The following is a 26,384-nucleotide window of genomic DNA, read 5'->3' as shown; positions in this document are numbered from 1 at the left end:
ACGCCCAAGGAGTGGTTCATGTCCGTGCAAGGCTTCCCAGACCCGCGCTATACCTATTTAGGTTGTCAATCTGGTCAAGGCAACGATTCTTCGATGAGATTCACACCTCTATCGCACCTTCCTCCACTCCACCAAGTCTTGACTGCCTCAAGATGGCCATCAATGTGGTTGAGTCTGACGACTTCTTTGGATCGATTGGCCATAAGTTCCATGCTCGAGATGTCTTCGCACTTAGTCTTCGTAGCTCAAGATGGATCTGGCAACGCAAGTCCGTCACAACGACAAGCCATCCGAAGCCAGTGCATGAAAGGCCGGAACAAACGAGGTGATTCACGTCGATCAATGCGGGAAAAGGCCAAAGATCAGCGGAAGGAAGCTCATGAAGATACCAATGTGCTGCATTCAAGAAAGCAGACTTGGTGTCCGAATGATGCCAACGCGGCCGCTATCCGTCGAGAGAGCAACCAAAACCAAGCCATTTGCTTATCTGCGGCAGCTCATTCATGCCCGTCAACATCTGCTCACGCGAATTATTGTCACCCAGAAAGATCTAGCCTAAGATTTACTGCTCTGGCTGGCGACCTCAGCAGCGAGTCCGAGAGACTCATGTCTGACTGTAAGCTGTTTTCGTGGTCCGCTAAATTCTGGCGTGTATTGACCGTCGCTTATAGTTCTGGCTTATGGCGCCTTCAGGAATGGAGCTTACCCGGTCGAGCTCTGCGTGGACTTCAAGACAGTCGAAGGTGCCTACATACCGTGGCTGTTCACAGACCAAGCGTTTGTTTCATCGGTGTTGTTTTCATCCTCCGCCATGCACGACTTCTTGCTAGGACGACAGCTTACAACGGATACGTTGTACCGCCTCCGACAGACTATCGTATTGCTGAACGTGAGGCTTGCTTGGCCTGAGTCGCAATGCTCGGACTCGACTCTGTATATCGTCATAACGCTGGCAATGCTTGCCGCCATATTTGGGGACAAGTCTGCAGCAGCGAAACACCTGGCTGGTCTTAGTCGTATCGTCGAGTTGAGAGGCGGTCGAAAGTTTCTCCTTCGGAATACCAAGAAGCATTATAAGCTGAGCAGGTGAGTTGTCAGACCTTTCAGACAATACATTTCTCCCTGACTGACAGCCCAGTATGGATTTGATCTGGTCTGCTCACGCTGGGAGTGCTCTATATTTCCCGTGCGACGAGCTTAGCTGGAGTGGCGCCCTTGTCGGCCCTCGTTACTACAATATTGCTCAAGCTAATCTCGGGATTATGCCACCACAAACCGACAGAAAGCTATGCAAGATCTATGACGACCTGAGCTACCTGTCGCGCCTACTCAATGAGGCCTTTGAAAGAGGGAAGAAGCTCGACGGCGATAGCTTTCAGCATTGGTTCAGCTCTATACAATCACGTCTCGTAGACTTGAAGTGTACTCCTGACGATTTGAGCTCCGAATGCATACGCTTGGGCATGATCGCGTACCTATCGGCGACGTTCCAGTTGCCGGGAAGACGGATGGAACTTCAGTATCTGGCTTCGCACTTCTGCAGGGCGCTTCTTACCTCGTTCAAGACGTCGAGTATAAGTGGTCCGCTGCTGCAATGGCTTGTTGTCGTCGGCGTCGCCACCGTCTTCGATGCACGAGAAGCATGGATTCAAGAAGCGTGGTGGAGCAGCAACCCTGGGATCGAATCCTGGGACGAGATGCGAGCAATAATGGAGTCGGTCATGTGGATCAGCTGTGTGCATGATGGTCCTGGTAAGCAAGCCTTTACTGCGCTGAGTAGACCCGCTTCAGAACAAACATAGTACGGACACGAAGGTATATTGTTTAGCAAACTCAACTCTGCAGAAGTGAATCGGTTATCGAGGCACATGGTGTTTTGCTGTACATATCTTGTATCATATAAGCCTAGTCAAAGCCATGCCAATGGCTCTAATGTCGCAATACTAATCGTCCGTCACACACCGGAAGCTTGGCACATGACGGCATCGTTTCCTGGAACTCTTCGTCTGATCTTAGACCGAACTCCGTTTCCTATCATCACACCACAAGGCTAATCACTACTCCACTTAAGTATTGCGAGCTGCCCATCGCGACGTAGTACTGCAGCGTGAGGTGACATGGCTCGCTCTGCTGGAGGCCTTAGCGGACACCAGCACGTCTGGTTACCGACGCAATGGTACGAGCAATGCGAGATAAAGCTCGACCGCATGGTAAGACATGTTCTACTTTTCGATCTTTTCATCTTTCAGCCGACCTATGCAAAGACGCAATGAGGTACAGTACAATCTTTACTCTCGCTTTCAGCGCAGTTACGGCTACCAGTCATGTTCTGCGAGGCAAGTCTAGCACAGGCTTGAAAGCTCGCCAGAGCGGCCCAGGTTACACGCCATATACGTTCGATCAGCTCGTACGTGAATGGCATCACGGCTGGCCTTCAGCTACTAAGGTCGATAGATCGATCACTTCCCAAACAGTTCACGCTACGAACCGCATACCGCAGCGACCTTCAAGCAGCGCTACGTCTTTGATGACACATACTACAAACCTGGAGGTCCAGTCTTCCTCTACATCGGAGGGGAGACACAGATTGAGAATCGTTTCTCCAACATAGAGAATGGCAGTGAGTTCACGCTCGTCCCACGGCTTCCGCCTGACTTCCCGCTAAGCAGCGACTGTAGTCATCTACTACTTCATGGAAGCCTTCAATGGCATAGGCATCATTCTAGAGAACCGTTACTATGGAGAGAGCTACCCATTCAATACAACCACTACAGACCAGTTGACATATCTCTCGACCGAGCAAAGTCTGTGGTGTCTGCACTGATGTAATCCTTGACAATGCTGACAGATTTAGCCATTGCCGACAACGCATACTTCGCACAGCACGTTACAGTTCCTGGTGTGAACGGCACTTTGAATGCTCCTAACGCTCCTTGGATACTGTATGGCGGCAGTCTCGCGGGGGCCCAGACTGCCTTTTCCTTAAACACATACGGTGGGGATGCCGACGGACTTCTATGGGGAGGTGTAGCCAGCAGTGCAACATCTAAAGCAGTGCTGGCTTATGTCCAATGGTACGCTCTAGTGACTGTGGCTCGAGGTTCACGGCTAAGGTCTCCAGGTACGATCCCATACAGAAGTTTGGACCACAAGACTGCGTTGCCAGTATCAATGCTATCGTCGACAAAGTTGACCTTGTATTCGAAAGTGGCAACGCGACTGCCGTTCGTCAAATGAAGGCCGTCTTTGGCCTTGAGACGATAGCCGACGACCGCGACTTTGCGGCAACCATCGCATTCCCACTAGGTAAGCAGGCTAGAGGGCAACACATAAGGTAGTCAAGTATCGACTGAGCTTACCCATTATGCAACCATAGGCGGCCCATTCAACTATCCAACGAATACGTGGCAGGAGCTTAATTGGGACCCTGCTTCCGGTTCAGACGACTTTTGGAACTTCTGCACCAACGTCACAAATCTGGATGCTCCAGAGAATCTTACACAGGTCGATTATGCTCTAGCACAGTACACCGGTGGCGAGCCATGGATCAATCTTGGCAACTATGCCAACTACGTCAAGCAATACGTGATCCCGACTTGTGATGGTGCACCGATCAACAGCGTGCAGTGCTTCAGTACCCAGAATCAAACATACTGGGCCGACACCACCAATTCGGTTGACAGATCATACCTTTACACAACGTGCACTGAGTCTGGCATCTATCAGGCCGCTCGCCTGAATGGTCCGACTTTGCTGTCGAGAGTCGTTCAAGTCAATTACACTCAACAATGGTGCACATGGGCGTTCCCAGATGGACAATACAACAAAGTACCACCAACGCCCAACCTAGACTTGTGGAATAAATATGGAGGATATAACGTCAGTGCACCGAGGCTGGCACATATTGATGGCAACCAAGATGTCTGGCTTGATCTCTGCTTCCATTCGAACGATGCACCGCAGAGATACTCTTTGACCCCTCAAGATGCCTACCTCCACCCCCAGCAACTTATCACCGGCGCCGGACATCATTGGGATAGCTATGGCCTTGGCAATATTTCTGCCGAGCCACAGTTCATTCGTAATGCGCATTTGTGGGAACTTCGTGTTGTCAAGACGTGGCTGCGGGAGTGTAGGTTCATGGTCTCACTCATACTATCTAGAGTGCTAATCTTTGCCAGGGAACGCTACCAAGGATTGTGCGTGATTCCGTCGCGCTCTCTACGCCCGATTGTTCACTTGAACATCTTATTCGCGAAGCCTGAAAGCTTTCCCTTCAGTCCAACTTCTTGTGGAGGCGCCTGAGGCTGTTCCTGACCCGGCGGAGGAGGTGGTGGCGCTCGATCGTAAGTCTGAGGTTGCATGGGCTGCTGGTTTGCTGGTTGTTGCGGTGCACCACCAGCCGCGCTCTTTCCGCCTACTGTTACTGTAAACAAGACAGGATCGCCAGCATTTACTTTCCCTGATTGATCCTCGCCACTATCCGGCTGCACGTCATCGTAAGCAAAAGCGTAGCCTTTCTTGTCCAAGTTGATCTCGTGCAAAAACTTCGCGTAGAAGTTGGTAGGCTCCTGAGGGTAGAACGTGCTTGGGTCTGATGGATGATCTTCGGTGACCAGTAAGGTGGAGCGGTGGAATGCTGCTGCTAGTCGTGGTATGATAGCATTCCGCGTGGCAGATGGGCCAGTAGTGAATGGTCCACTATTACACCCGAAAACATCTGCACTGTTGGGCTTACTGAAGGACTCCTCGCCTATTTTGAGCTCGCCGTTGTCACCGATGCGGCCTTCAAGCACACCAGGTCCGGCTTGGGTATTGATCTTCATGCTGGCACCTGAGCTGTACTTATTCCAGACTTCCTCGATGTGTGGCTCGTAGTATCCGTCAAAGCTTGCTCCCACAGCGTTTCCATGGGTGGCGTTCAGGATTCTGAGGTTACGTCCATCCTTATCGACCACCAGCTTGTCCCAAGGTCGTCCATCTTTCTGGGATTGTTGTCGAAGACTGTCAGCTAGCCTGTCGAGACCATCTGGAGCCATGCCAGCGACATGCTGACTCTGACCCGATGCCTGCTGTAGTGTGATGGCAATGGGGATCCGTGGTGCAAAGTCAACGTAGCTGATATTGGCATATAGCTGATCATTGTTAAGCGTGAATTCTGCGAATCCAAAGTTCACCCCAGCGTTCGGATCACTTGGGTTCAGGACAGAGGGCTCCACTAGTGCTGGACCAGGATTGATCAAGAATGTCAGGTTGCCTTCGACGATCCAAATTCGACCTCCGGCTATTTGGGGTATCTGGTTTGGTGGTCAGTAAACGTAGCAGATAGTGTAAGAATAGATGCAGCATACCGTGACTGTGGTCGTGTTCCCTGGGGTACCAAGAGATATCGCACAATCTTCAGCCAATGGAGAGCCTATTGAAGGCGGATTCTGTGGGAAATACAGATCATGCCCATTGGCCTTGAGGATGCATCTTTGTCCACCTTGTTGTATAGCGATGCCGGTGATATAAGCGTGCAGATTATCAAGATCACTGTCATTCTTCAGCGCGATCTGTAAAGAGTCCGGCATTGTGAACTGCTGATTTCCTACTATTATGTATCTCAGGGAAGACCTGACAAGAAAGCCTAAAAGAAGGTGTTCGGAGTGAAAAGCAATGTGATCTTGTGTTCAATGCGTAGAGGACCAATTATATGACGTGAGAGCGTTTGGCAGCTGCCAACTTTCCAGTAGTGAACGAAACTCGAACCAAAACAACTGAAATACGGACAAGCCGACCGATCTGTGATAGCAAAGACAAGGCAGATGATGGTATTCCTCTGATGTGCCAACCAGGTGCCACGTTGCCACGTACAACACTGAGCGACTACCGAGTCCGTATCGATGGCACGAGTACTCGCCTCATGACCGCTCCTACTCAACACTCGTTCTCCGCACGAAGCAGGACACTAGAGGTGGTATATCGGCTGCCAGATGTTCGTGCTCTGAACAATGGAAGGAGGGTGAAAAGTATCGCTGTCGGACAGCACGTACACGATGACGGAGCCCACGGTGTCTGTTCTCCGGCTACGTAAAGAGTTCATTAAGCTACTGTGCCTCCCTCAGGTACGTTCAAAATTGCCCGGCTCGCTGTAGTGAGGATACTCGGAATTGAAAAATCTTTCAGAGTACCGTACAGCACTCGCAACGGGTCACGACAGATCTCTACTGCCCGCTGGGCGGCGACGTAAGATCAGTCTGCGGCGTGCAGTAGGTGCAACCGCCAGTAGGGTCAGCAGGTGGCTGCGGGAAGTTGTCGAGTACCCAAGGACGGCCCGTCAAGGTGAACTTGTACGTCGCTTGAGTTGGAACATCTAGCAAGATCGCGTAATCGCCGGGGTAGAGGACGAGGTTACCATTGACATCGCGACGAGCGAGACTGCCGAGTGTAATGTCAATCTTCGCGCTCTGAGAGCAACTCGTCTCGATTGACATGAAGCGAGTGTAGCCAGCCAATTCCTTGATTGGGTATGGTTTGGGTCCGTTCTTGTTCTGCACGAATGCAAGGGCGACGAAATCCGAGTTCACCTTGCCAGCGTTGTACACCTCGATGTTGACAGAAAAGGCAGTGGTGAGGTCGGGATAGGCAGTGTTGCAGCTGCGTTGCAACTTGCCGATATCGTAGCTGGGGCCATTGTAGCTGTGTGGTCCAGAGTTGCCGAACTTTGCAATGAACTTGGTGTAGTGTAGACCATAGCCGAATGGCTGTACAGCCCCATCGAACCACTTGTAGGTGCGGCCAGGGCTGCTGTTGCTTGGTCGCAAGCTCTGATCGGTAGGCACGACTTCGTTCACGTAGGCGGCAGGGTACTGAGTGATCGGGAGACGACCAGCTGGAGCTACTTTGCCAGTGATCACATCGAGAACCGCAGTGCCGCCATCTTGGCTTGGGTAACCAGCCCAGATCATACCACTGACGTTCTTATCCTGCAACCAGGCGGTGTTGTCGATCATAGTGCCCAGCTGAACAATGACAAGCGGCTTCCCAAGAGCTGCCAGCTGCGAGACCAGAGCCACTTGTGAGGCAGGCCATGTGATGTTGACACGATCGAGACCCTCGACCTCGATGGAGGTGTCGATACCACCAAAATATAGGATGACGTCGGCAGACTCTGCTGCAGCCAATGCAGGCCCGGAGATATTGGCAGTCAGAGCCTGTTGGATCGGACCGGTGGCATAGACATAATTGATGCCGCGCTGTTGAGCCGCGTACACTGGATTGTGGATATAGGGTGCTGGACCGGAATAATCACCTTGAAGTTGAGTAGTAGCATTGGCCCAGAAGCCAATCATGGCAACTTTCTTGCTACCGACAGCAAGCGGCAAGGTGCCATCATTCTTCAGCAGAACGAGACTTTCCTGAGCAGTCTTGAGGGCAAGAGCTTGTGCTTGGGGCGTGTTGACATCGTTCCAGGTGTATTTGCGGTAGGGAACCTCGCTTGCTGGATCGAAGTAGCCGGCTGTGACCAGACCTTCGTATTGGCGACGGAGAGCAGTGTCGACAACAGCTTCCGTGAGGAGACCCTCGGCATAAGCGCCTGTCTGGTTCGACGTCGGTCCGACCTGGCAAACTTGGTCTGTGCCCTCTATCAAGGAGATGGCTGTCGCCTGCGAAGAGGTGGCAGTGTAGTTGTGGTTCGAAGAGATGTCAATGATGGCGTTGCAGTCACTAGTGATGTACTGTTGACGATCTGTCCAATTCCAGTGATCGCGGGCAATGTCTTGCATGATGTATTTGTTGGCACAAGCGGGAATCCCGTTGATGGCATTGTATGAGCACATCATGGACCCGACACGAGAGTCCCGTGCGCATTGCTGGAAGGGTGGGAGGTAATACTCGGCTAGATCTTGGGTATCGATGAAGGCATTGTATCCGAAGCGGTTGTAGATGTTTGGGGCGAACCTATTTTGCTCCAGATCGTAGCCGGCAAAGTGCTTGCAAGTCGCAATGACTTTCTTTAGAGGAGGATTGACACCACCTTCGAGACCGATAAGCAGGTTCTTAGTGTAGCGAGCAATGTGGTATACATCTTCGCCGGGTGTCTCTTGTCCTCGGCCCCCTGTATACGCATTAGCGCCGGTCTACAGGAAGGCGGTACTGTCTCTGTACTCACATCGCGGGTCACGGTATCCATTGATATTCGGCGTGAAGAAGTCCAGACCTTGAGGGGAGACCGAAGTCAGCAGTGTTACTCGACAGCTTTCTAAGGAAGATAGCCATCGATTCCTTACCTGTACGCCCATCGTTGCTGAAGGCCCTAGCTTCGGTGCTGATAATCGTGGCAATATCCAGCACGAGCTGGTCGTCAAATGCAGCGGAGGTCAGGATCGGCTGTGGGAAAGAGGTTGCGTAGGAGAAGGGGCCACCGTTTCGAGAGTAGTTGACGCCAGGAGACCCTGCAACGCCGTGAAGAGCCTCAGACCACCACTCATATGGTGCAAGCCCAAGACGAGCCACCCCTGGAGCATTACTAGCATTGTTAGTACTTGAGTGCCATGATTGGGGGAAGTTTCGTACTCAACCAGCTGAGCGAGCTTTTCCGTGATGTTCATAGCGGCCACAAGGGCTGCTGCTCGGTCGGCATCTGATGCTTGTGGATTGCAGACCAGGTTCTTGGCCAATGGTCCATTGACACAATCCGGATAGCTGAACGCATTGGTCAGGCACGGGAATGCCGCGAGGGCCACGGCAGCAAAAGACTGCTTGGACAACATCCTGATAGCAATGAATCGATCAATGCCAGAAGATCACCACAACGACACTGTACTCAATGGGAGACGAAGTGAGCTTCAGCAGATTCAGGTACCAAACTCTCACGTCTTTTATATCTGTGCCCCGGGTAAATCACAGCTTACTGGCAGAGCTGTACCTGCTTGACCACATCGTCCCGATCTGGAACAGACGGTGGTGAAATATTGGCGTCCTGCAGGCACCCCGCGAAAAAATTGAGGTATGCCATCATGAGGCTGCACGGCGGTTGTTAGCCTAGTCGGTAGCCTAGGATGAAAGTATTCGTCTACCCCTCTCCTGTAAGCAGACCGCAGGATCACGAAAGACGAACGCCGGGTAAAGCGTAAAGTAGCGTATCTGAGCTGATTCACCCGTGTGTGCTGCAGCTTAACTTTTCCTTGAGGATGCCGGCGTGCCGAGCCAAGACTGGCATTGCGATTGATGAGTCGGAGAAGATGAAAGCTTGGAAAGAGAGGTTGACTTGAATATCACGAAGGCTTGGCAGAGATGGACGCACGTGACCTCAGCCGAGGCGCCACCCTCCACTTCATGCATGTTCAAACAAGATGCCTGGATACGACAAACAAACGATCAAAGTACACAACTAGAGAGACAAAGAACCTGGAATACGGATAGTGGGAAACTTGAGCTAGAGTCTTACCTTGTCAATGTCTACATAAAAGATCCAGGATTGGATCGTCTATCAAGCGTACCTACATTCAGGTCTCAGTCTCAACGACAGGAGAGAACTAGAACGTCTACCGAACAGATCACCCAGGGTCTGGAGCCCCACAAGAAGCCTTGATATGCAACAATTCCTGAGTGATTTGATTGAAGATAATCTAGTGTCCACAACCAAACAAGACGGAGACCATGGCCTCCACCAGCCGACAGTCCACCCAGGGATCCGGCCGCTCCGCCTTTTTCTACGGCACGCTCATGGCCCCCGAAGTTCTCCACCGTGTTTGCCACGGCTCTTCATCCCCAGACAACCCAATCTTCCAGACCCACAATCTCAAATCCCACCCTGCAATCCTGCCCGTCCACCGCCGCCACAGAGTGAAAGGAGCAGATTACCCTGCCATCCTGCCCCACTCCACCAGTACAGTTCGTGGAACTTACGTGACCGGTCTCACGGACGCGGATATCTGGCGCCTGGACATTTTCGAGGGGAATGAGTATGAGAGGCGGAAGGTCAAGTGTCGGTTATTGACGACGGTAGGTGATTCGATAGGGGACGGCAATGTGGAGGGAGAGATTGTGGAGGCGGAGACGTATATCTGGATTGCGGGAGCTAAGGCATTGGAGGAGCGGGAGTGGGACTTTGAGGAGTTTAGGAAGGAGAAGATGAGGTTTTGGGTTGGTGGAAGCGAGGAATTTGATGGTGAGTCGTTGCGGTGAAGGTTCAGTTCGAAGCACTTGGTTACTGACTAGTCCCACTCTCCAGAAGTAGATGATGCAGTAGCTTCTGCCGAGAACCGAAAGGATGGTACGGGAGGTCGTGGCGCCAATGGGCATATCACCACGGCGCTTGAGGCTGAGCAGGCCAAGGACGACGTAGTGCGTAATGCAGTCTGAGCCCCTCCAGAATATGGAAGTCTTAATGCTTTAGCGTGGCGTTGCAAATCTGGTTATGATGCTTCTGGGCAAAGTGATACATTGATAGACAGAGGCAGGACTGGATAGCAATAGATTCTTTGATTGTACGAGATACTATAGCGTCAAAGCTATCCGTGACCACCATAGCAAAGTCCAGGCGCTTTGAGACGTACATCGCCGAAGCGACGCGGGGCAAGCCGTCTACGGAACCACAACTGAGTGTATATGCGAGCTCAATCGGAGAAGACTGTCTTCGTCCCTTGCCACACCACACTCCCGCCTTCCTGGGAATCCGGCACGACAGCCGAGCGTTGACTATCGTCCTCCACGACGACGACAGCCGGCTGCTCCCTACGTAGCTTGCTGGGAGATCGCTGCCTGTCTCGTGGTGCCTCTTCCATACTACCTTTGACCTTCTGCCATGCCACGGCCTCTTCATCTTCATGCAGTTGATGTTCAAGTGAGCTGAGGATATCGCGTTCAGTCGTCGTGTCGGGAGCCGCTGATGCAGCAGTCTTGGGTGCGGAGCCGTTGTCGAGCATATCGTTGTCATTGTAATCATCGTGGTCGTTATCATCATCATCATCGGCTGAAGAGACCGATCCATTGAACTCGGCACCCTGCTTGTTCGTGACCGGAGCTGTGCGTTGTGGCTGCAGCGGTCGTGGAGCCCCAACCTCCAGGTAGTCGTCTTCGTGATCCCTGGTGCTGTGCTTGCCCGTGGCTCTTCTGACAGGACTTTTAGACTTCAGAGGGAGCGGTGTCTTCTGCCTCACAGCTTGAGGCGCAGGCGTACTTTCTTTGCTTGTCGAGGCCGCGGCTTGGCTAGGCTTGGCTATCACCACGGGCTTTCCTTGCTCTCTAGCAGGCGTGCTCGCTTTGCTCACAGTGGGCGTCTCGTTTGGCGTGGCAGCTGTCGAAGCAGGACCAGCTGACGAGGTGGTCGACGGCTCTCCCACCTTTGCCACCCCAGCATGAGCCTTAGCCTTCTTGAACCCCCTCCTCGCCTCCTCCTGCTTCGTATAAAGCTTGATCAAATCCTCTCTCATCCCCGCCCTCTTGCTCACAGGACTGTACCCCTTGAAATCATCCGCCTTGTCCATCTTTCTGGCCATGATCCTTTCGACAAACCCTCTCGGATCGGCAGCGAAAGCTTCCACGTAGCCAATCAAGAAGACACCACAGTCGCAGAAGTTACTTTGCTGTGGGAGACCTTTAGCGTTCACGCCCTGTATGTCCTTGGGGTCGAGATCGAGGTCACGCTTGTCTTTCGCTTCGGCGGCCACGTATTCTTTGAGGTTGTTGCTTTCTCTGGGATGGTTGTTACCGAAGGAGTCGAGAAGGATGATGGTCGGGGCGTCTGCTGGAAATGTCTTGACTGGTGGGACCGACTTGTGCTTGCCTTTACCGCCTTTCTTGCCTTTCATCGCAGCAGTACCTGGGCGGCTAGTAGTGGGGTCGCCTTCGCCATCCTGCGAAGCGATCTTATCGTCCTCGCCATAATCAAAGACATCACTGCGTACCTCGTCTTCGTCGTTGTCTGACAGGGAGAGGCGCTTCATGGCACTCTCTCCCTTTGCCGGTAGTGTAGTGTCGTCCTCTCCAACCACGACAAGCGACTCATCTTCCTGTTCGTCACTCCCAGCTGCAGCAACGGGCGCACCCGACGCACCAGCAACAGACTCCTTGCCCATCCGATCAAGATTGCACACAATAGCCAAAATCCAATGCAAATCAATATTGATCGGCACCACCACGAACGGCATTGCGAACAGATCCTTATTCTTGGTCCACTTCTTCACACCTTCGTAGTTGAACACCTTCTTCCCGTTCTTCGTGCTCAGAGAAGTATAGAAGAAGCTGTTGAAGAAGTGTACTTGGTCGCGATGTTCTGGCTTCATCTCCTCTTCTATCTTGCGAAGGCCAAAGGAGATTATGTTGTCGTTCAGAAATTGTCCTTCGTCGAGCCATTCGAGGTCTTTGACATCGACTGTTACTCGGCGGACGCCTTTGACTGGGTATTCGACGGGTTTCTGCCAGGGAGGCAGGCCGTGGGTCTGTGTCCAGCGTTCTGGCGTGGGAGTACGTGGTCTTTCAACAACAGGCTTGCGCTCTCTGGTCGAGCGGCGGACCGCTGAGGAGTTTTGGAAGTAGGCTGATGCCAGGGCGGTCTGCCGCTGCTGTTTGATGTTGCGCTGGACAGTATGAATATCGTCCTTCTCGCCTCCTTGCATGGCTTTCCGCCTGCTAGGTCTCTTCTCCTCTTCCTGCTCGTTAGGCTCGTACCGGATCTGCTCATCGTCATTGTCGTCAATGGAGTCCGCGCGCCTTCGCGCCTCCTTGTACAATCCTGAGGGTGGCACATTCCGTTTGGCAATGAAAGCGTCCTGTAGTACCCTCGTCTGAACTCCAAAGGTCTTCTCCATTTGCTCCGGAGCCCAACGAGACACTGCCGGGGCTAGCTCCAGGCGCGATAGACCGAGCATCATAGTCACGAACCAACTGACGCCGTCGTAGTCATTGAAGGCGACGCACATAGCGCCATTGCTGACACCCAATGCGGAGCCTTTAAGGAAGACGTGCCCACTACCTGGAACGTGATGTATCCGCCGAACGTTTGTTGCGCTTAGACTGACAGGCCGAGCTTCGCCAAATCGTGCAGCTTCTCCAGCAACATGTAGATCAAGTTCTTCAGTGTCTTTGTTGTATATCAGAACTTTGTCAGAACCACTCTCGCTTGCACAATACGCAGCAGCGTAGAATGCCTGGATCGGCATGGTGTTGCTATCGATGTCATCGTATTCCTCGCTGACATCAGAGAAGTCCTGAGCTTTCTGGCGAGCTGAGTCTGCCGTGGATGAGGTCCTGAAATTCGTCGGCTTCAAGTCTGAAGGTGAAGCTGCGCGATCCTTGGTAGGTGCAATCTTGACAGGCGAAACGCTGCGTCCAGCTTTGCTAGGCACAGTAGGCTCCCCTTGCAACGGATCAATACTATCCATGCTGTCGTCCACGGAGCTGGTGTTCGGCTGCGGCCGGAATCTCGTTGACTCTGCTTGCATAGCGGCGGTGCGCTTGATCTTCTTCGTCTGCGGCTGGGTTTGCGATATGGTTAACTCATCGCGTTGGAACCTTTGCGCGAGTGGTGGAGATGCTGGTCGCTTCTGCTGCTGCTGCTGCTGTCGTATGCTTTGCGCCGCGGCGCCCAGAGTCTTTCCGCTCAAAGCTCCCGACTTTTGGTTGCCGGCTTTCAGCACATTGTGAACCTGCCTTGGTATGATACGCTCCTCACTGGGCCGTCCCTGCTTCTGACGCAGCAGAGAATTTCCTGAAATATGACTATCCCTTGTGCTGCCTGCTCTCACAGGCGCCTTCCCAATCTCGTCGAACCCCCTTTCGAGATCAATCGGTGGACGATTTGAAGTGCCGCTCGGCCCGGGGTCAGTCTGCGGGATGGTCCGCCGCTGACCTTTTCTTGGCACTTTCTGCTGGGAAGCACTCCTCACGCTGCCCTCACTCTTGTCGACCTGCACAGGAGACTGCCTCGAGCCAGGCTGAGTCGTCGCAGGTTGCTCATGGGCTTGACTCACAACAGAAGGCGAACGAGTCCGCGGCTGCTGACTTGACCGAGAGGGTGCTTGGGAGTCCCCTTTTTCTCGTCTGGGTTTTGGTGGCGGCTGGTAAAGTGTCTTGTTCATGGTCGTAACGTAGTTGCATGAGAAAGCATCTTCTTCAGCAGCGGCGCGTGACCCGGCTCTCGGCTTCTGTGCTGGTGCTGTCGGTTTGCGGAAGTCGTGCACCTCCTTACCGTTCACACTCTTCACTTTCGCGTTCAGTATGCTCGTTTCCTCATCGTCGCCGTCGGTCAGGTCAACAGTCTCACCAATTACCTTCATGTTCGCGCCGTTCGGATGACCCGTCTTCCTCCGTTTTACTCCATTTGGCCGATCGTTGAAGCTATCACCAACCAGGTCATACTCTCGTGCCGGATCTTGGACATTACCGGCTCGACTCTCTACCAGCCTCAGCTCCTCGGCAATCGTTGTACCTTGCTGAATCTTCGCGAGTAGTCGCTTCGCTGGTGCGCCTCGTGGAGCTGCTTTCGCGTATGGCGTTCCCGCCCTTTGTCCAGCACCTTGTCCTCTGCCAGCCGCATGCGGTGTCGCGTGCAGCGTATTCACCGGTTTGAACGCACCTCCCATCCTCGTCGAGCTTGCCTTCGGTGGCTCTCGCGGTACATAGGGATTTTCATATGTCGGTACTGATATAGCCGTGGCGGTTGTAGGAGTGTAAAAGTGGCCCGTCAATCTCCGTTCGTGCTCGATGCTCGAAGTCCTTCGCTTCACTGGCCTCTCTGCTCCCTCACCACCAGCGTCCTCACGTGCTGTCTTCCCTGCTGTCTTCCCACTCTTCGCTCCCGCAGCCTCACCAGTACTCTGCGCTTTGGCTGCATGTGGAGCTATCTGTGTATGATGAGACATAAGTAAGCCCACGATTCCCCCTTCCAAATCAAAGTGAGCAAGCATGAATAAGCAGAACCTACCTCTTTGTCTGTACTCGTCTTCCCTCCCTGCGATCCACCGGTAAATATGTTCGATATGGACTGGACAATTCTCTCCATCTATCCGCCTTCCGTGCCCGTATTCGGCGCTCTCCCTCCCATTCGTTGAGTGCGTGTGGTAGTCCGAGTACGGCTGTGCATAGCTGAGAAGATTGCTAGAAAACCGTGTTAAAGAAAGGGAAGTGCTTTGTCCTCGGAACAGCTTCGACGTCGCACGCGTTGGACGTGTGCGATTGCTCCAAGAAAGCTTGCGCCACTCTAACGTTTTGGTTCGTGCAGGCCGTCTATCACAATTCACAAAGTCACTCATTACAGTGAACGAGAGGGAGTCTTGGATATATAGTGAGAGACAACACTGTTATGCCCAGGACAAAGCTGCCTGGGTAGGGTCATGCCTACTACGTCTTTTACTTGTACAGTCCCTCTCCCACCACGGATACAATACAATACATTGATCGCGAAGAAGGAACGCTCATGCTACCGCCAATCCAAATCAATGCAGCCGGCACATGCATACATCTGACAATCACCCATTGAAGACCACCACTCATTCCTCCTCGGTACTCCTCACCACATCACCTTTACTCAACGTCCCCCTCCTCTTCCCATCCGCACCCATCTTCTCCTCCCGCCTCTTCTCTCCCTCACCTTTGAGCACAATACTTTCCCCATGACTCCTCCAACTCACCTCCACCGCCTCACCACCAACCCCCAAGACCCTCTTCACACCCTCTCTCATCTTGCCACCCCGACTCTCTCCCTTCGTCCATAATGAGAAGACATCCTCGCCTTGTCTCACACTAACAACTAACCCACAGACTTCATCCCCGGACTCCGAGAATTGGTCGCCTATGATAGCCAGCAGTAGGTCCTCCCAGAATCGATCCGCCACTCCCTTCTTGAGCCGCATGATCCATTTCCCTCCTTTCTTGTTCGCTTCGTCTTCCCAGACTGGTCGTGTCCCCGCACGGAAGAAGTGGTAATCTGACACTGTCGGTAATTGCGAAGGCCGTCGGAGATGACTATATACTGTCCAGAATTCTTGGACGGTGCTTATCCGGCATAGCGGCTTGATGCTCTTCTCGTAGTCGGTCGTTTTGCCAGTGGGTGGACGATAATAGATTACCCAGCTGTGTTTCAGCGGCCATGCGGCAGGATCTCTCGGTAACGGGTTGTGCTCGAGGCTAGTGGACGGTGTATGGTGGGATCTTACTGAAGATAATGACTTCCTCGCCGGTGGTCGCCGCGGTGCAGTGTCCTTGTCTGAGGAGGTGTCCTTGTCAGAACCCGTAGTGGAACTGGTATCCTGCTTTCCTGCTCCCGCTGCACTGCCGTTCTTGGTACTACTAAAATCGAATGCGGAGCCCGGTGTCCTGGGCGTCTTGCCTGCGCCGCCAAAACTCGCAAATGCTCCACTACCCAGCCCGAACGCTGAAGAAGCTCCTGCGCCTGTGGGTGAGGCTACGGAAGCTGCTGCCGTGGCTGTGGATAGAGGAGCAGAAAAGGGATTGTTCTTGCCGGCACTGCCACTCAGACTAGTGTATCTCTTCCCCGAAGGCGTCGATCGGTCGTCTGCTTGCGAGTCGTTCTGGTACGACGATTTGTTGGTGGAGAGGCTAAGTTTGCTGCTGCTGCACGTGGTCGCGTGCGTGGTTAGTATGGTTGCCATTGATATAACAGGCAAGCTGACGGTCTAGCAGAACTTACTTCGATCGTCGAGTCCACAGGTTCGACGGATTGTTCTCGCTCTTCTTGTCCATTTGTCCTTGGGTGGGAGGATATATGGTGGTGGCACGCGATGGTGGTGGCACGCGATACTCGGCTCGTGTGGAGGACAAGCGAGAGGGCGGCGGCGGTGGGAGAGATGTGCTTCGCGAGTGGACCAGGCGGTGTCTTGGATTGAGCGTCGATTTAATATGATGACGATGTGAAGGTGCTTTGGGTTGGTTGTTTGGTGGTATCGAGGAGGCGTATTGCTGCAATCAGTTGCTCAATAATGGATGTCTTTCAAGCTCTCGTATTCCGAAGCAAGCCTGCAAGCCACAAGCTTCTCGTCCCAGCTTCGGCTTCCCCTCGGCACCATTAGGTAGAGATCAATGTCACATGATTTCACCACCGCTCGCCGCACCAGGGCTCAGCCAGGAGCTCTTCTTCCTTTGATACAACCAAGACCACTTACTCAAATCATCGCCACCATCAGCTCCTCACACAAAGGGATAAATACAACTGAATTTGGCGACTCCGAAATGTGGTCGAGAACGAGATTCCTCAGCGAGTCTATACCACTTCCAAAACCATCGCCACGAGGGTAGTCCTGTTAACCCAGGACGGCTTCCATGAAAGGGTGATGACCTGATAGTTGGGACATCTTATTATTACAACAAGCATGACACATTACCGACATCATCAACTCCTTTGATCTATGAGAGCTCAAGTGCCTCGACCTCAGTGTAGGGCACAAATGTATCCTTGCACGCAGCAGCATACCAAATTTGCCGCAGCATACTCGACGAAGGTAAGAACCCCATTTCGCCGAATGAAACTCCATACTATATCGTGCACCGGTTGATGAGCTCCAAGAGCTTCTGGTAATCCGACTCCACCGCCCAACCGCATCTGCTATACATACTTTGCTGGTTGGGCATGAGGCAAGCAAGGCAAAGTCTGACATACGCACATTTCTTTCGCAAGCCAAGAAAATGTTCATAAGCGAGTCCCAGCCAGCTAATGGCTGTCTGGCTAGGTTCGCACTTTCCGACTTTCAGTGGGCATGCAAATCATTTTATGAGTGGCACAAGGTATGAGAAGGTGACTAAAATCCTCATGAGCAAGCCGTTAAACTGGCCAGTCGAGCTTCTACCTCTACCTTCCCTCCCACTGCCATTCTACCCCAAAACTGCACAGAACAGATCAAGCTGCCGTACCTCTGATAAAATAATCATACAAGAAGTGAACTCTCTCTCGCCTCTCAAGCCACTGCCACGCCAACACAACTTCCCTTCACAATCCCCATCACACCCGCCAAGCCACCTAAGCTTTCGGCCATCTCGCCTGCAATCCCTCACTCCATCGTCCATATAGCACATCCCCAAGCATCCCCACATGCTCCATCCCCGGCTCCACACGTCCAGGCATCTTCTCCTCCATCACCGTCCTCTCCTTTTCCCTTTCCTCGACCGCTTTCTCGGCCGCTAACTGCTGGTTCGAGCGCATACGTCTGAGGTGAGGGTTCTGTGGGTTCATGACTAACTTCCCCGGACTTCCGGACGGCTTTGTTGGCGACGAAGGCGCTGAGGAGAGTATGGAGGAGCGATCGGTCGGTTGGCGTCGAGCAGGCTTGGACGGCGAGGTGGGAGGTGTCATATCCCTTGCGCCCACCTCTCCTGCTTCCACGCCCATGGTCGATGTCCGTTTCTTGCTCGGCGAATTCATCCGCAGAGATGCTAGTTGTGCGGCCGCTACCCGCTGCGGCAACAAAGCACTAGCGAGTTTGGGATCACTCTGTATCCGGTCCATGATCGTCTTCAGCAGGATCAGTTCTCCTTCTGGATCGACCTCGTCAAGGTAGGACCAGGCTTCTGCCACTCGGGATAGAGCCTCGCGTTTCTGGCGGTCGGCGGTTGCCGCTTGGCCTTCGGCGAAGGAGGGGTCGATGCATTTTACGAAGCATCGTCGGCCTAGGAGGGCCTCCTTGGTGGTTTGGGTCTGCTGTGATGGAGCTGAAGTGGGAGGAGCGGGAGGTTTGTTCTCGGAGTCAGAGTCGAAGACGCTGTCTTGAGGTGAGGTGGAGGCGGCGGTCTGCTGTGGTGGCGAGCTGGGCTTGAGTTGTGGCTGTTGCTGAGGTTGCTGGTGGCCAGATGAGACGCGCTTGAACTGACGGACCGTCGATGTGCCGTTACCGAAGGACATATCCAAACCTAATGGCTGCTTGGGCTGCTGGGCACTGATCTTGCGAGCTGTCGGTGTGCCACCCGATACTTTTCGACTCACACGGCGCGCGGTCGGTGAGGAGATGGAGATTTTCCGAATCGTCAATGCAGACACCTTACGTTGACTGCTCAACCTAGGCTTCGGTGTCCGGATAGTGGACAAGTCCTTGGTGGGCGTAGTATTTGACGAGTTCGCGATGTCGCCCAACGGACCAGCATCCAGTTTCATGTCCTCCAAGGCAGCCGCCGCACCCTCGACATCCGACCCATCTCCTGAAGGTATTCTCTCCAGCTTGCGCCTTTTGACAGTATGTTGAGCACTGGCCAACTTCTTGACTGTACCCTTTGCGGAAGATGGCCGAATCGTGTCGAAGATCCACTCATCACCCTCGTCGGCACTGCTCATTTCTCTGAGCGTCTCCTCATAGTACCGCACATCACTGTCTCTTCTACTGCCTCCACTCTCGTAATCTCTCGCCTTCCTGACCAGATGCTGCAAGATATCGGTCTTCCCAGCCCGCCTGACAAATCCATGCTTCAACAATGCTCGTGCCGAAGGCCTTCGCTCTGCATCCTTGTTCAGACAGAGAGCAACAAAGTCCTTGAACTCCTTGCTCCACTTGCCTCCTTCAAGACGAGGCGGCTTCTCCTTGGGTATGAGGAAGAGGACTTTCATAGGATGGACATCACTCCGTGGCGGCTCGCCCATCGCCATCTCCATGGCCGTGATGCCCAAGGACCATATATCGGCATGGAAGTCATATCCGGCTTCTTGTATCACTTCCGGTGCCATCCAGAATGGCGTCCCGACGAATGTGAGTCGTTGTGACTTGATATTCGTCAACTGTGCCGCGACCCCAAAATCAGCAATTTTGACCTGTCCCGTCTCCGAGAGTAGTATGTTCGCGGCCTTGATATCCCGATGGATCTTGCCCGTACTGTGAAGATAATCTAACCCCAGCAGCAATTCCCGCATGATGATAGCGATGTATGCCTCCGCCATGGGACCGGGCTTGAGAAGATCGAGACAGCTCCCACCACCAAGGTACTCCATCACGATCCATAGCTTCGTGCCTCGGACGAATGAGTTGCGGTATCGGGTCACGTATTCGGAGCTGCAGGTGGAGAGGAGGGAGATCTCTTGTTGGATCTCGCGGATGTCATCGTCGCTGCCTTCGAGGTCGATGTGTTTGATTGCTACGGTCTCGCCGGTGCGTTTGCAAAGGGCGCGGTAGACGGTGCCGAAGGAGCCACCTGTGAGTAGAGACGGTGAGGTGTTAGTCTTGGTGGTGATGTGGTACGGTGTGTTATAGTATGGTGGAACAGTTGACGGGATGTCTTACTCCCCAGCTCTTCGAGCATCTGATAGTCTTCCGCCATTGTATCGTTCTCCACAGTATCAACGCTCTTGTCGTTCTCACTCTTCCTCGCCTGATACTTCAGCGCAAACACAGCCGCAGGGTCAGCAACCACCACCGCACCAATGCTGGCGCAACAAAGTGAGGTGTGAGGGAGTAGAGTGGCCCGAAAGCATAAGGATACAACTTCGGTTCAGGGGCTGCATGTGGGTGAGCGGTCGCAGGTAGCTATGTACGGTAATGATGTCCTCAGTGCACGAGACCTTTTGCGCGACCCATTGGCCAGCATGTAATTTTGCGGCGAACGGACGTCAGAGGCAAATAGATCGGCTGGTTTGGTTGTCACATAGCAACCGGACCGGTAATACAGGACCGGCTTGTCGGGATGTTTCAGCCTCGGCGTGCCTGCATTTCGGCGTGCAGGAGATACATGCGTGATTCAAGAGGTGCCTGAGCATAGAATAGACATGTATGTTGCAACACGCGGAACATCTGGTTGTCAAGCTGCTGTGATGAGAGAAGAGGTGGGCATGACGATTATTGGAATACGAGAATAGCTCGCAGGGAGACGATCTGGAACATGGCGTGGCGTCTCACTCAACCCTGGCACTACAGTATGTTCCCGGTCGCGGAACACCCGTTTCTGTTCGCCTTCTCAAACAACATGAACGTGCACTTCCTCGACAACAATCGATACTGCCATCGTCATGCGTCGCTGTCCGTGTCACGAATCTCACGTTATTGACTCGGAAGCATGGTATGCTCAGCAACCTGACCTTGCAATAATCCTCTCAAAGCCCAATGACCAGGTCAGATCATTAAATCCTACCACGCTTGCTCGGTATTGCGTAAGAGAACAGCGATGATCAGATCTCCTGCCGCCCGTCCCCGTCTACAAACCAGGCACAAGAAAAGACCCTGCTCATCCTACCTCTACACTCCCCTCAGGCACACCCTTGGTGCTTCTCAGCCTGCGAGAGAAGAATTGCATAATCGGCGTCATCTCGTCCCGATTACTGGGCATGCTGTCGCCAGGTCGTCGGTACTTCTTGATCTCCACGAATTCGAAGATGTGCTTGAGCTTTTCCTCTGCTGATGTAGTCACAATCGAGTCGCCCGAACCGCCACAGACGAGGATCGGTGTTTTTGACTTGTTGACCAGTGCTGCAGCGGCTGAGGATGGAAGGCCGGCGCCGATGCTGATTATGCCGTTCAACTCTGTGGTGGAGGATTGGTGGAGCTCGACTGTTGCTGTCTTAGCTCGTAATGATTTTTGTTAGAGTGGACTTATCATCCTCACCCGCCAGATTCAGCGCAGTCATACCACCCTGCCCGAAGCCGAAGATCATGATTTCTCTCCCTTTGTACTCACACTTCGCGAGCAAGTCATCTTCCACCAACCCTTTGAGCATAGCTGTGCTCTGTCGGAAGCCAGCATCTGCATCGAGGCCACCGCCATTGGAGTCAAAGATGATATCGTCGCCCCAATGAAAGCCACCTAGATCAAGAAGTCCTTGTGGTCCTTGTATCACGACACATGCTGTCTCTGGCAAGTTCAGCTGCTTGCCCAGCTTGACAAACGAGTCTTGTGTGTCTCCAAGGCCGTGGAGCAGTAGCAGGATATTGGTCGGCTTGTCATCGTTTGGTGCTGTTCACTCCAGCCGTTAGTCAGTGGCGACGAACATGATATTGCCACCCTCTAGCGTGCTGCTCGAGCTAGGATAAGCTATCGTGGTCACCGAAGCTCGCCTTGAGGCTGATATATTTGACTTGGCACTACTTACGTGGCACAATAGTCAAGACCACGTTGTTCGGGAAGTCCGACGTTACTGGCAGACGACCCATGATCGTCTATCTTCTGCCACTGTAGCACAGATCCACGACCGGCGCGCTTGTCCCTTGATGAGCGCAGCCAAGTGTGTCATATACCATGTAGCTCTCGATCGATCCCGTGCATTCAAGGTGTAACTTGTTCAATGGCTTGCACCGCCTCACACGATTTCGAACACGAAGCAAAGAAGCGCAAGCACTGCCACGCCTGAACAAGACTTTTGGCAAGCGCTTAGAGGCGATAAAGTGCCTAGACTTTCGTACCCGGTAAAGCTTGCCCACTTGCGTACCTGAGGGGCCTCTTGGCATTTGGCATGACGATGCGGGGCGCCTTCTCAAACACCACGAATGTAGATCGTTGTTACGATGTGCTACCCTGATACCTCTGGAGCAGGTTCGTGAGTGAGGTATGAAACGATCACGTCGTCAGTCATTGAATATGAGACGGTATGCCGCTTCGAAGCTTCTACCAATAGGCTGGGAGTGAACATGGTTCGACCAGACCCTGCTTCACTACTGAAGCTGAATCGACTTCACCTGCAGGCCAGGCGGATCGAGCTGACGCAAGCAGTCTAGCTTCACTGCCACCAGACATGTGCGTTGGTGGGGCAAGGGGACCATTGAGCATCATTTAAACCTTTCTCTGCTGCTCCTGACTTCCTCTGCATTACAACGCTTTTCACACTCTCATCAACCTACTCATACCACCTTCACAAATCTACCAACCAACCCCCAATCAATCAGACAGGATGTTCGGCTGGGGCGAAGGACAAGAGCAGTACGACCAGGTCTACAACCAGGACCAGCCCGACCATGAGGGCAAGTTCAGCCATGAGCTTCTCGCTGGTGGTGCCTCTTTCGCTGCCATGAAGGTCTTCGAGGACCAGCAACGCCGTGAGGGTAAGCTCTCCCCTACATCTACAATCACGTAATATCGGACTTTGATGCTTACTGCTTTCATGTTTACAGGCAAGACCGTCAACCACCAATTCGCCAAGGAGATGCTCGCCGGCATCGCCGGTGGCGAGGTTGACAAGCTTTGCGAGACCAAGGGTGCCGACTACATCGACCGCGAGCGTGCTAAGCGTGAGGCGTCCAAGCGCACCGAGGACATGTACGACCAGCACTACGGTAAGCATATCATTTTCGAACATGTTACACTCGATTCCATCTGTTGATGATTATTGCTTCACAGGCCAAAACGACCAATACGATCCCAACGAGCAGCGCCCTCACCAGAGCCTCCAGGACTCGTTCCAGGGCAACAACAACTGGTAGATGCTTTGAGCATTGCCAGATGTAGCAGCTGAAGGCTTTGCAGCAGAAGAGATGCTGGTATCCATGAGATCATGAGACGTGGCTATATGCCTGCTCAGATTTCAATTCATGTAGTTGAGCTATGAACATCAACTATGCCACTGCCTCACGTTCGTTTGTAGTCATTCGTGCCGCAAATTTCTTTCCTTGCGTCTGATGCAATGAGCATTTAGGTGTCAACAAGTGTACACTAGCCCCTAAAGCCATGTCGATACAGTATATGCTAAGGTACAGATCAAGACTGGGTCGCATCCTGCGTTAGCAGTATTCACGACTCCCTCTTCTCGCACGACGAGTGGACCAAATCCTACTCGCTTCATTGTGCAGACGAGCTGGATTTGAGGAGCGCACTCAGCCTTCAGATACTCACAGCATTTGGTGGCAAGACGCATCACGAACACACCGCAAGAAAGACAAGAAAAGCACACCTCAAGCACCATTGCTGCTGCACGCAATCAACTTCCATATCTTCTAATTGTAGTAAAACTCTACTCGGGTGAATCCTCGAGCTGGCAGGGGATCAGGACTACATGGCACTTATCGACAGCCCTGTGCTCCTGCCATACTGAAAAGGCCTTGATGACCACCCACTTCACTCGAACAACTCGGGATAGGTACCGTCGGCCCGTCCAAAGCTGCTGCAAACACCCTGTCTTGTGACACACCATCACTCTCGACCGCAGACAATCACAACAATTTGCATCAGAGCAATGCTCGACACCCTGAACGAGGACTGCCTAAGACTGATCGTGTATCGCCTCGATGAAGGCAGTACAATCGCCTTCCACAGCACAAACCGCCACTTCTTTCATTCCGCCGATGATGCTGTTCTCGCGACACACTTCACCAACAGAGCTCACCTGGTTAACTCATACGGTCTCCAAGCCTTGGCAGACATGACCGCCGTACCACGCATCCGTATCGTTATCCGCTGCCTCACGCTGATTGTTCCGAGCACTTATCTCTACGATGGCTTCGCTCAAACTCGTGCGGCGGAGGAGTATCCTGACAAGGCCAAGAAGCTTCGCGAGTCGGGAGGATCCAGACAATCCACTAACAAAGAGACTATCCACAGGCCTTCAAAAGACAATATTTGCGTGGAAGCCTTGTACAGAAAGCGTGTACGGCAACTTGCTGCGGAGGAAAGTAACGAGCTTCTCGAGAGTGCTCTCGGCTCCACGCTACTCGAGCAGATCTGCAACAATTTGAAGGAGGCGGGGCGTTCCTTCAAATTTGTGACGCGGTCTTGGAGTGCTGATGGTGTGAGAGAGTTTTGCTGGGTTCCATTCTTTGACGAATCGCCCAATGATCAAGGGGGTGTGGAGTACTCAAACGTCTCCGGTCTCTGACGGACACTTGAAGCAATCCGCCACATTGTCGTGCACGCGAAAGAGTCATGGATGCCGCCGTCGCCGGGGAGCAGGCCAGAGCCACCACCCAAACCGCGGGTGCAGTCGCTCAGGACTATAGTGTGTGGCCACACTCGGCGCCATGGAGAAGTCCACCGCGATAAGCTGCTCACAAAGGCTCTCAGTACAATCCTGCGCTCGGGCATGAAGATCCACAAGATCGACGCCCATGTCTTGGTGACACTTCTGACCAAGGCCTTGCAACGCAGCGACAAGGTGCACAAGGGTTTCCGCAACGTTCGAGCTTCCACAATGAGCCTGTCGGATGCCCATGGCTTGTATTGTATGATGGGAGGACAGTGGCAGACGCCTTTGAGCTCATGTCTAGCTGCACTCACACCCAGTGTCAAGCCGGAGGGCGAGCACGAGCTGCCGAGTGTCGCAGGAGACAGGAGACAGACCTGATGCAGAATAGCTTGATTCATGACAATATACACATTTCACTAGCATCCACCTCACAGAAGTGCCAAAGCAACCGCGGAGACTGTGCTCAACCCCACCACAAACCACCCACTCTGATTGACAGCCTTGTTGCTAATCGCACTCGCCGTATCCCACACCAAATGCCTCACCCCGTTAAAAGTGTGATAAGTAAACTGCCACGCAAACACCGTCTTGGTCAAGAATTGAAGTATGACCGGCCATGTCGCGAAAGAGGCAGCGAGCACCGCACTCTCGAGGTGCCAGCCCATGACGGGTGCTACGAGGTATGCGGCGCCGAAGAGGTAGAAGGCGCCGGACATGAGGGAGCCGGTGATGCGGTTTATGATGCTGCCATACCAGGTGATTTGCGGACGGTAGATGCTGAGGTGGGGGGAGACGGGGCGGGCGAGGCGCTGTTTGGCGAGGATTCCGGTGCCGGCATCGTTTTCGGCCATGGATTGTGTGGCTGCGAGGCTGGACGTCCCATTGTCAGCTGATGTCGCTCATGGAAGAGCGATTATGAGCTCACCGTCGTTGGCTGCTATATACATTTCGGCTGGCGAGTGCTGCTGCTGGAGCTACGAATCGTGCTGCTGGTTGCTGGAGGGCTACTGGGAGCATGTATCAGCTCTCGCACTGCTTCATCCACCAGCAATCTCCTGACACATACACCGCCTCAGCGTCTGCTGCGCAATTCGTTGGGGAATCATCTCGCCAATATATCCTTGGGTGATGGTACAATGGCAGTCTACACCTCTATCGCAAGCACAGTCACAGGTGATGATGGACATGCCGCATCAACGACCGAGGTCGGCAAATCCCGGTAAGATATCATGACTAATCAGCTCAGACTCTGCCTACCATAAAATTGTCTCCTCCGCACTCCTTCGTTTCTCTCACAACAAGGAATCGCAAAAGCCGTCTGGACACCCTCGGGAGCAAGAAGTGACGGCCAGCGCTCAGACTGCAGCGTTATGCTGTGGTCAACGAGTGCCTTCATAGACGATTTCGAGACCAATCATACCCGTAGTTAATCGCGCATTATGCTGCTTCATCAATGAGCTTCGTGCGTTTCATATCAGGGCAACATCTTCTATACTATCATTCTCACCTTCATAGCTTGCTCTCCGATATATGGTATCCCAGGCACACATCACCGGGGGAACGGGATGGATGAGGGTGCAGTATG

At 53.1% G+C, this 26,384-nt stretch overlaps 12 protein-coding genes across 12 annotated transcripts; 5 read left to right on the top strand and 7 right to left on the bottom strand.

Moving 5' to 3' along the window:
* Positions 1–219: 219 nt before the first annotated feature.
* Positions 220–1,802, top strand: LTS14_000019 (uncharacterized protein; the record flags this gene model as incomplete). The annotated part of the gene is made up of 3 exons (XM_064832734.1): positions 220–616; positions 672–1,086; positions 1,139–1,802. The coding sequence occupies 3 exons, from the start codon at positions 220–222 to the stop codon at positions 1,800–1,802; spliced, it is 1,476 nt and encodes a 491-aa protein (XP_064699003.1).
* A 1,036-nt stretch (positions 1,803–2,838) lies between these two features.
* LTS14_000018 (uncharacterized protein) lies at positions 2,839–4,207 on the top strand (the record flags this gene model as incomplete). The annotated part of the gene is made up of 4 exons (XM_064832733.1): positions 2,839–3,074; positions 3,122–3,306; positions 3,377–4,132; positions 4,182–4,207. 4 exons carry the CDS (start codon positions 2,839–2,841, stop codon positions 4,205–4,207), a joined length of 1,203 nt encoding a protein of 400 aa, XP_064699002.1.
* A 28-nt stretch (positions 4,208–4,235) lies between these two features.
* Positions 4,236–5,573, bottom strand: LTS14_000017 (uncharacterized protein; the record flags this gene model as incomplete). Its single annotated transcript, XM_064832732.1, has 2 exons — positions 4,236–5,297; positions 5,352–5,573. The coding sequence occupies 2 exons, from the start codon at positions 5,571–5,573 to the stop codon at positions 4,236–4,238; spliced, it is 1,284 nt and encodes a 427-aa protein (XP_064699001.1).
* A 633-nt stretch (positions 5,574–6,206) lies between these two features.
* On the bottom strand, positions 6,207–8,756 carry LTS14_000016 (uncharacterized protein; the record flags this gene model as incomplete). Its single annotated transcript, XM_064832731.1, has 4 exons — positions 6,207–8,101; positions 8,156–8,203; positions 8,274–8,512; positions 8,560–8,756. The coding sequence occupies 4 exons, from the start codon at positions 8,754–8,756 to the stop codon at positions 6,207–6,209; spliced, it is 2,379 nt and encodes a 792-aa protein (XP_064699000.1).
* Positions 8,757–9,645: 889 nt separating this feature from the next.
* On the top strand, positions 9,646–10,350 carry LTS14_000015 (uncharacterized protein; the record flags this gene model as incomplete). Its single annotated transcript, XM_064832730.1, has 2 exons — positions 9,646–10,156; positions 10,220–10,350. The coding sequence occupies 2 exons, from the start codon at positions 9,646–9,648 to the stop codon at positions 10,348–10,350; spliced, it is 642 nt and encodes a 213-aa protein (XP_064698999.1).
* Positions 10,351–10,604: 254 nt separating this feature from the next.
* Positions 10,605–14,989, bottom strand: LTS14_000014 (uncharacterized protein; the record flags this gene model as incomplete). Its single annotated transcript, XM_064832729.1, has 2 exons — positions 10,605–14,831; positions 14,912–14,989. 2 exons carry the CDS (start codon positions 14,987–14,989, stop codon positions 10,605–10,607), a joined length of 4,305 nt encoding a protein of 1,434 aa, XP_064698998.1.
* Positions 14,990–15,476: 487 nt separating this feature from the next.
* LTS14_000013 (uncharacterized protein) lies at positions 15,477–16,689 on the bottom strand (the record flags this gene model as incomplete). Its single annotated transcript, XM_064832728.1, has 2 exons — positions 15,477–16,560; positions 16,637–16,689. The coding sequence occupies 2 exons, from the start codon at positions 16,687–16,689 to the stop codon at positions 15,477–15,479; spliced, it is 1,137 nt and encodes a 378-aa protein (XP_064698997.1).
* A 1,270-nt stretch (positions 16,690–17,959) lies between these two features.
* Positions 17,960–20,238, bottom strand: LTS14_000012 (uncharacterized protein; the record flags this gene model as incomplete). The annotated part of the gene is made up of 2 exons (XM_064832727.1): positions 17,960–20,112; positions 20,202–20,238. 2 exons carry the CDS (start codon positions 20,236–20,238, stop codon positions 17,960–17,962), a joined length of 2,190 nt encoding a protein of 729 aa, XP_064698996.1.
* Positions 20,239–21,138: 900 nt separating this feature from the next.
* On the bottom strand, positions 21,139–22,061 carry LTS14_000011 (uncharacterized protein; the record flags this gene model as incomplete). Its single annotated transcript, XM_064832726.1, has 3 exons — positions 21,139–21,461; positions 21,517–21,864; positions 22,001–22,061. 3 exons carry the CDS (start codon positions 22,059–22,061, stop codon positions 21,139–21,141), a joined length of 732 nt encoding a protein of 243 aa, XP_064698995.1.
* Positions 22,062–22,795: 734 nt separating this feature from the next.
* LTS14_000010 (uncharacterized protein) lies at positions 22,796–23,324 on the top strand (the record flags this gene model as incomplete). Its single annotated transcript, XM_064832725.1, has 3 exons — positions 22,796–22,946; positions 23,016–23,177; positions 23,242–23,324. 3 exons carry the CDS (start codon positions 22,796–22,798, stop codon positions 23,322–23,324), a joined length of 396 nt encoding a protein of 131 aa, XP_064698994.1.
* Positions 23,325–24,073: 749 nt separating this feature from the next.
* Positions 24,074–24,712, top strand: LTS14_000009 (uncharacterized protein; the record flags this gene model as incomplete). Its single annotated transcript, XM_064832724.1, has 1 exon — positions 24,074–24,712. One exon carries the CDS (start codon positions 24,074–24,076, stop codon positions 24,710–24,712), a length of 639 nt encoding a protein of 212 aa, XP_064698993.1.
* Positions 24,713–25,227: 515 nt separating this feature from the next.
* On the bottom strand, positions 25,228–25,746 carry SDH3 (cytochrome b subunit of succinate dehydrogenase, Sdh3p; the record flags this gene model as incomplete). Its single annotated transcript, XM_064832723.1, has 2 exons — positions 25,228–25,661; positions 25,725–25,746. The coding sequence occupies 2 exons, from the start codon at positions 25,744–25,746 to the stop codon at positions 25,228–25,230; spliced, it is 456 nt and encodes a 151-aa protein (XP_064698992.1).
* Positions 25,747–26,384: the final 638 nt, after the last annotated feature.

The sequence above is a fragment of the Recurvomyces mirabilis genome, assembly GCF_035927965.1.
Source record: "Recurvomyces mirabilis strain CCFEE 5264 chromosome Unknown scaffold_1, whole genome shotgun sequence".
Lineage (NCBI taxonomy): Eukaryota > Fungi > Ascomycota > Dothideomycetes > Mycosphaerellales > Teratosphaeriaceae > Recurvomyces > Recurvomyces mirabilis.
The sequence above is the reverse complement of the archived record's forward strand: the minus strand, read 5'-3'. Positions and strand labels throughout refer to the sequence as shown.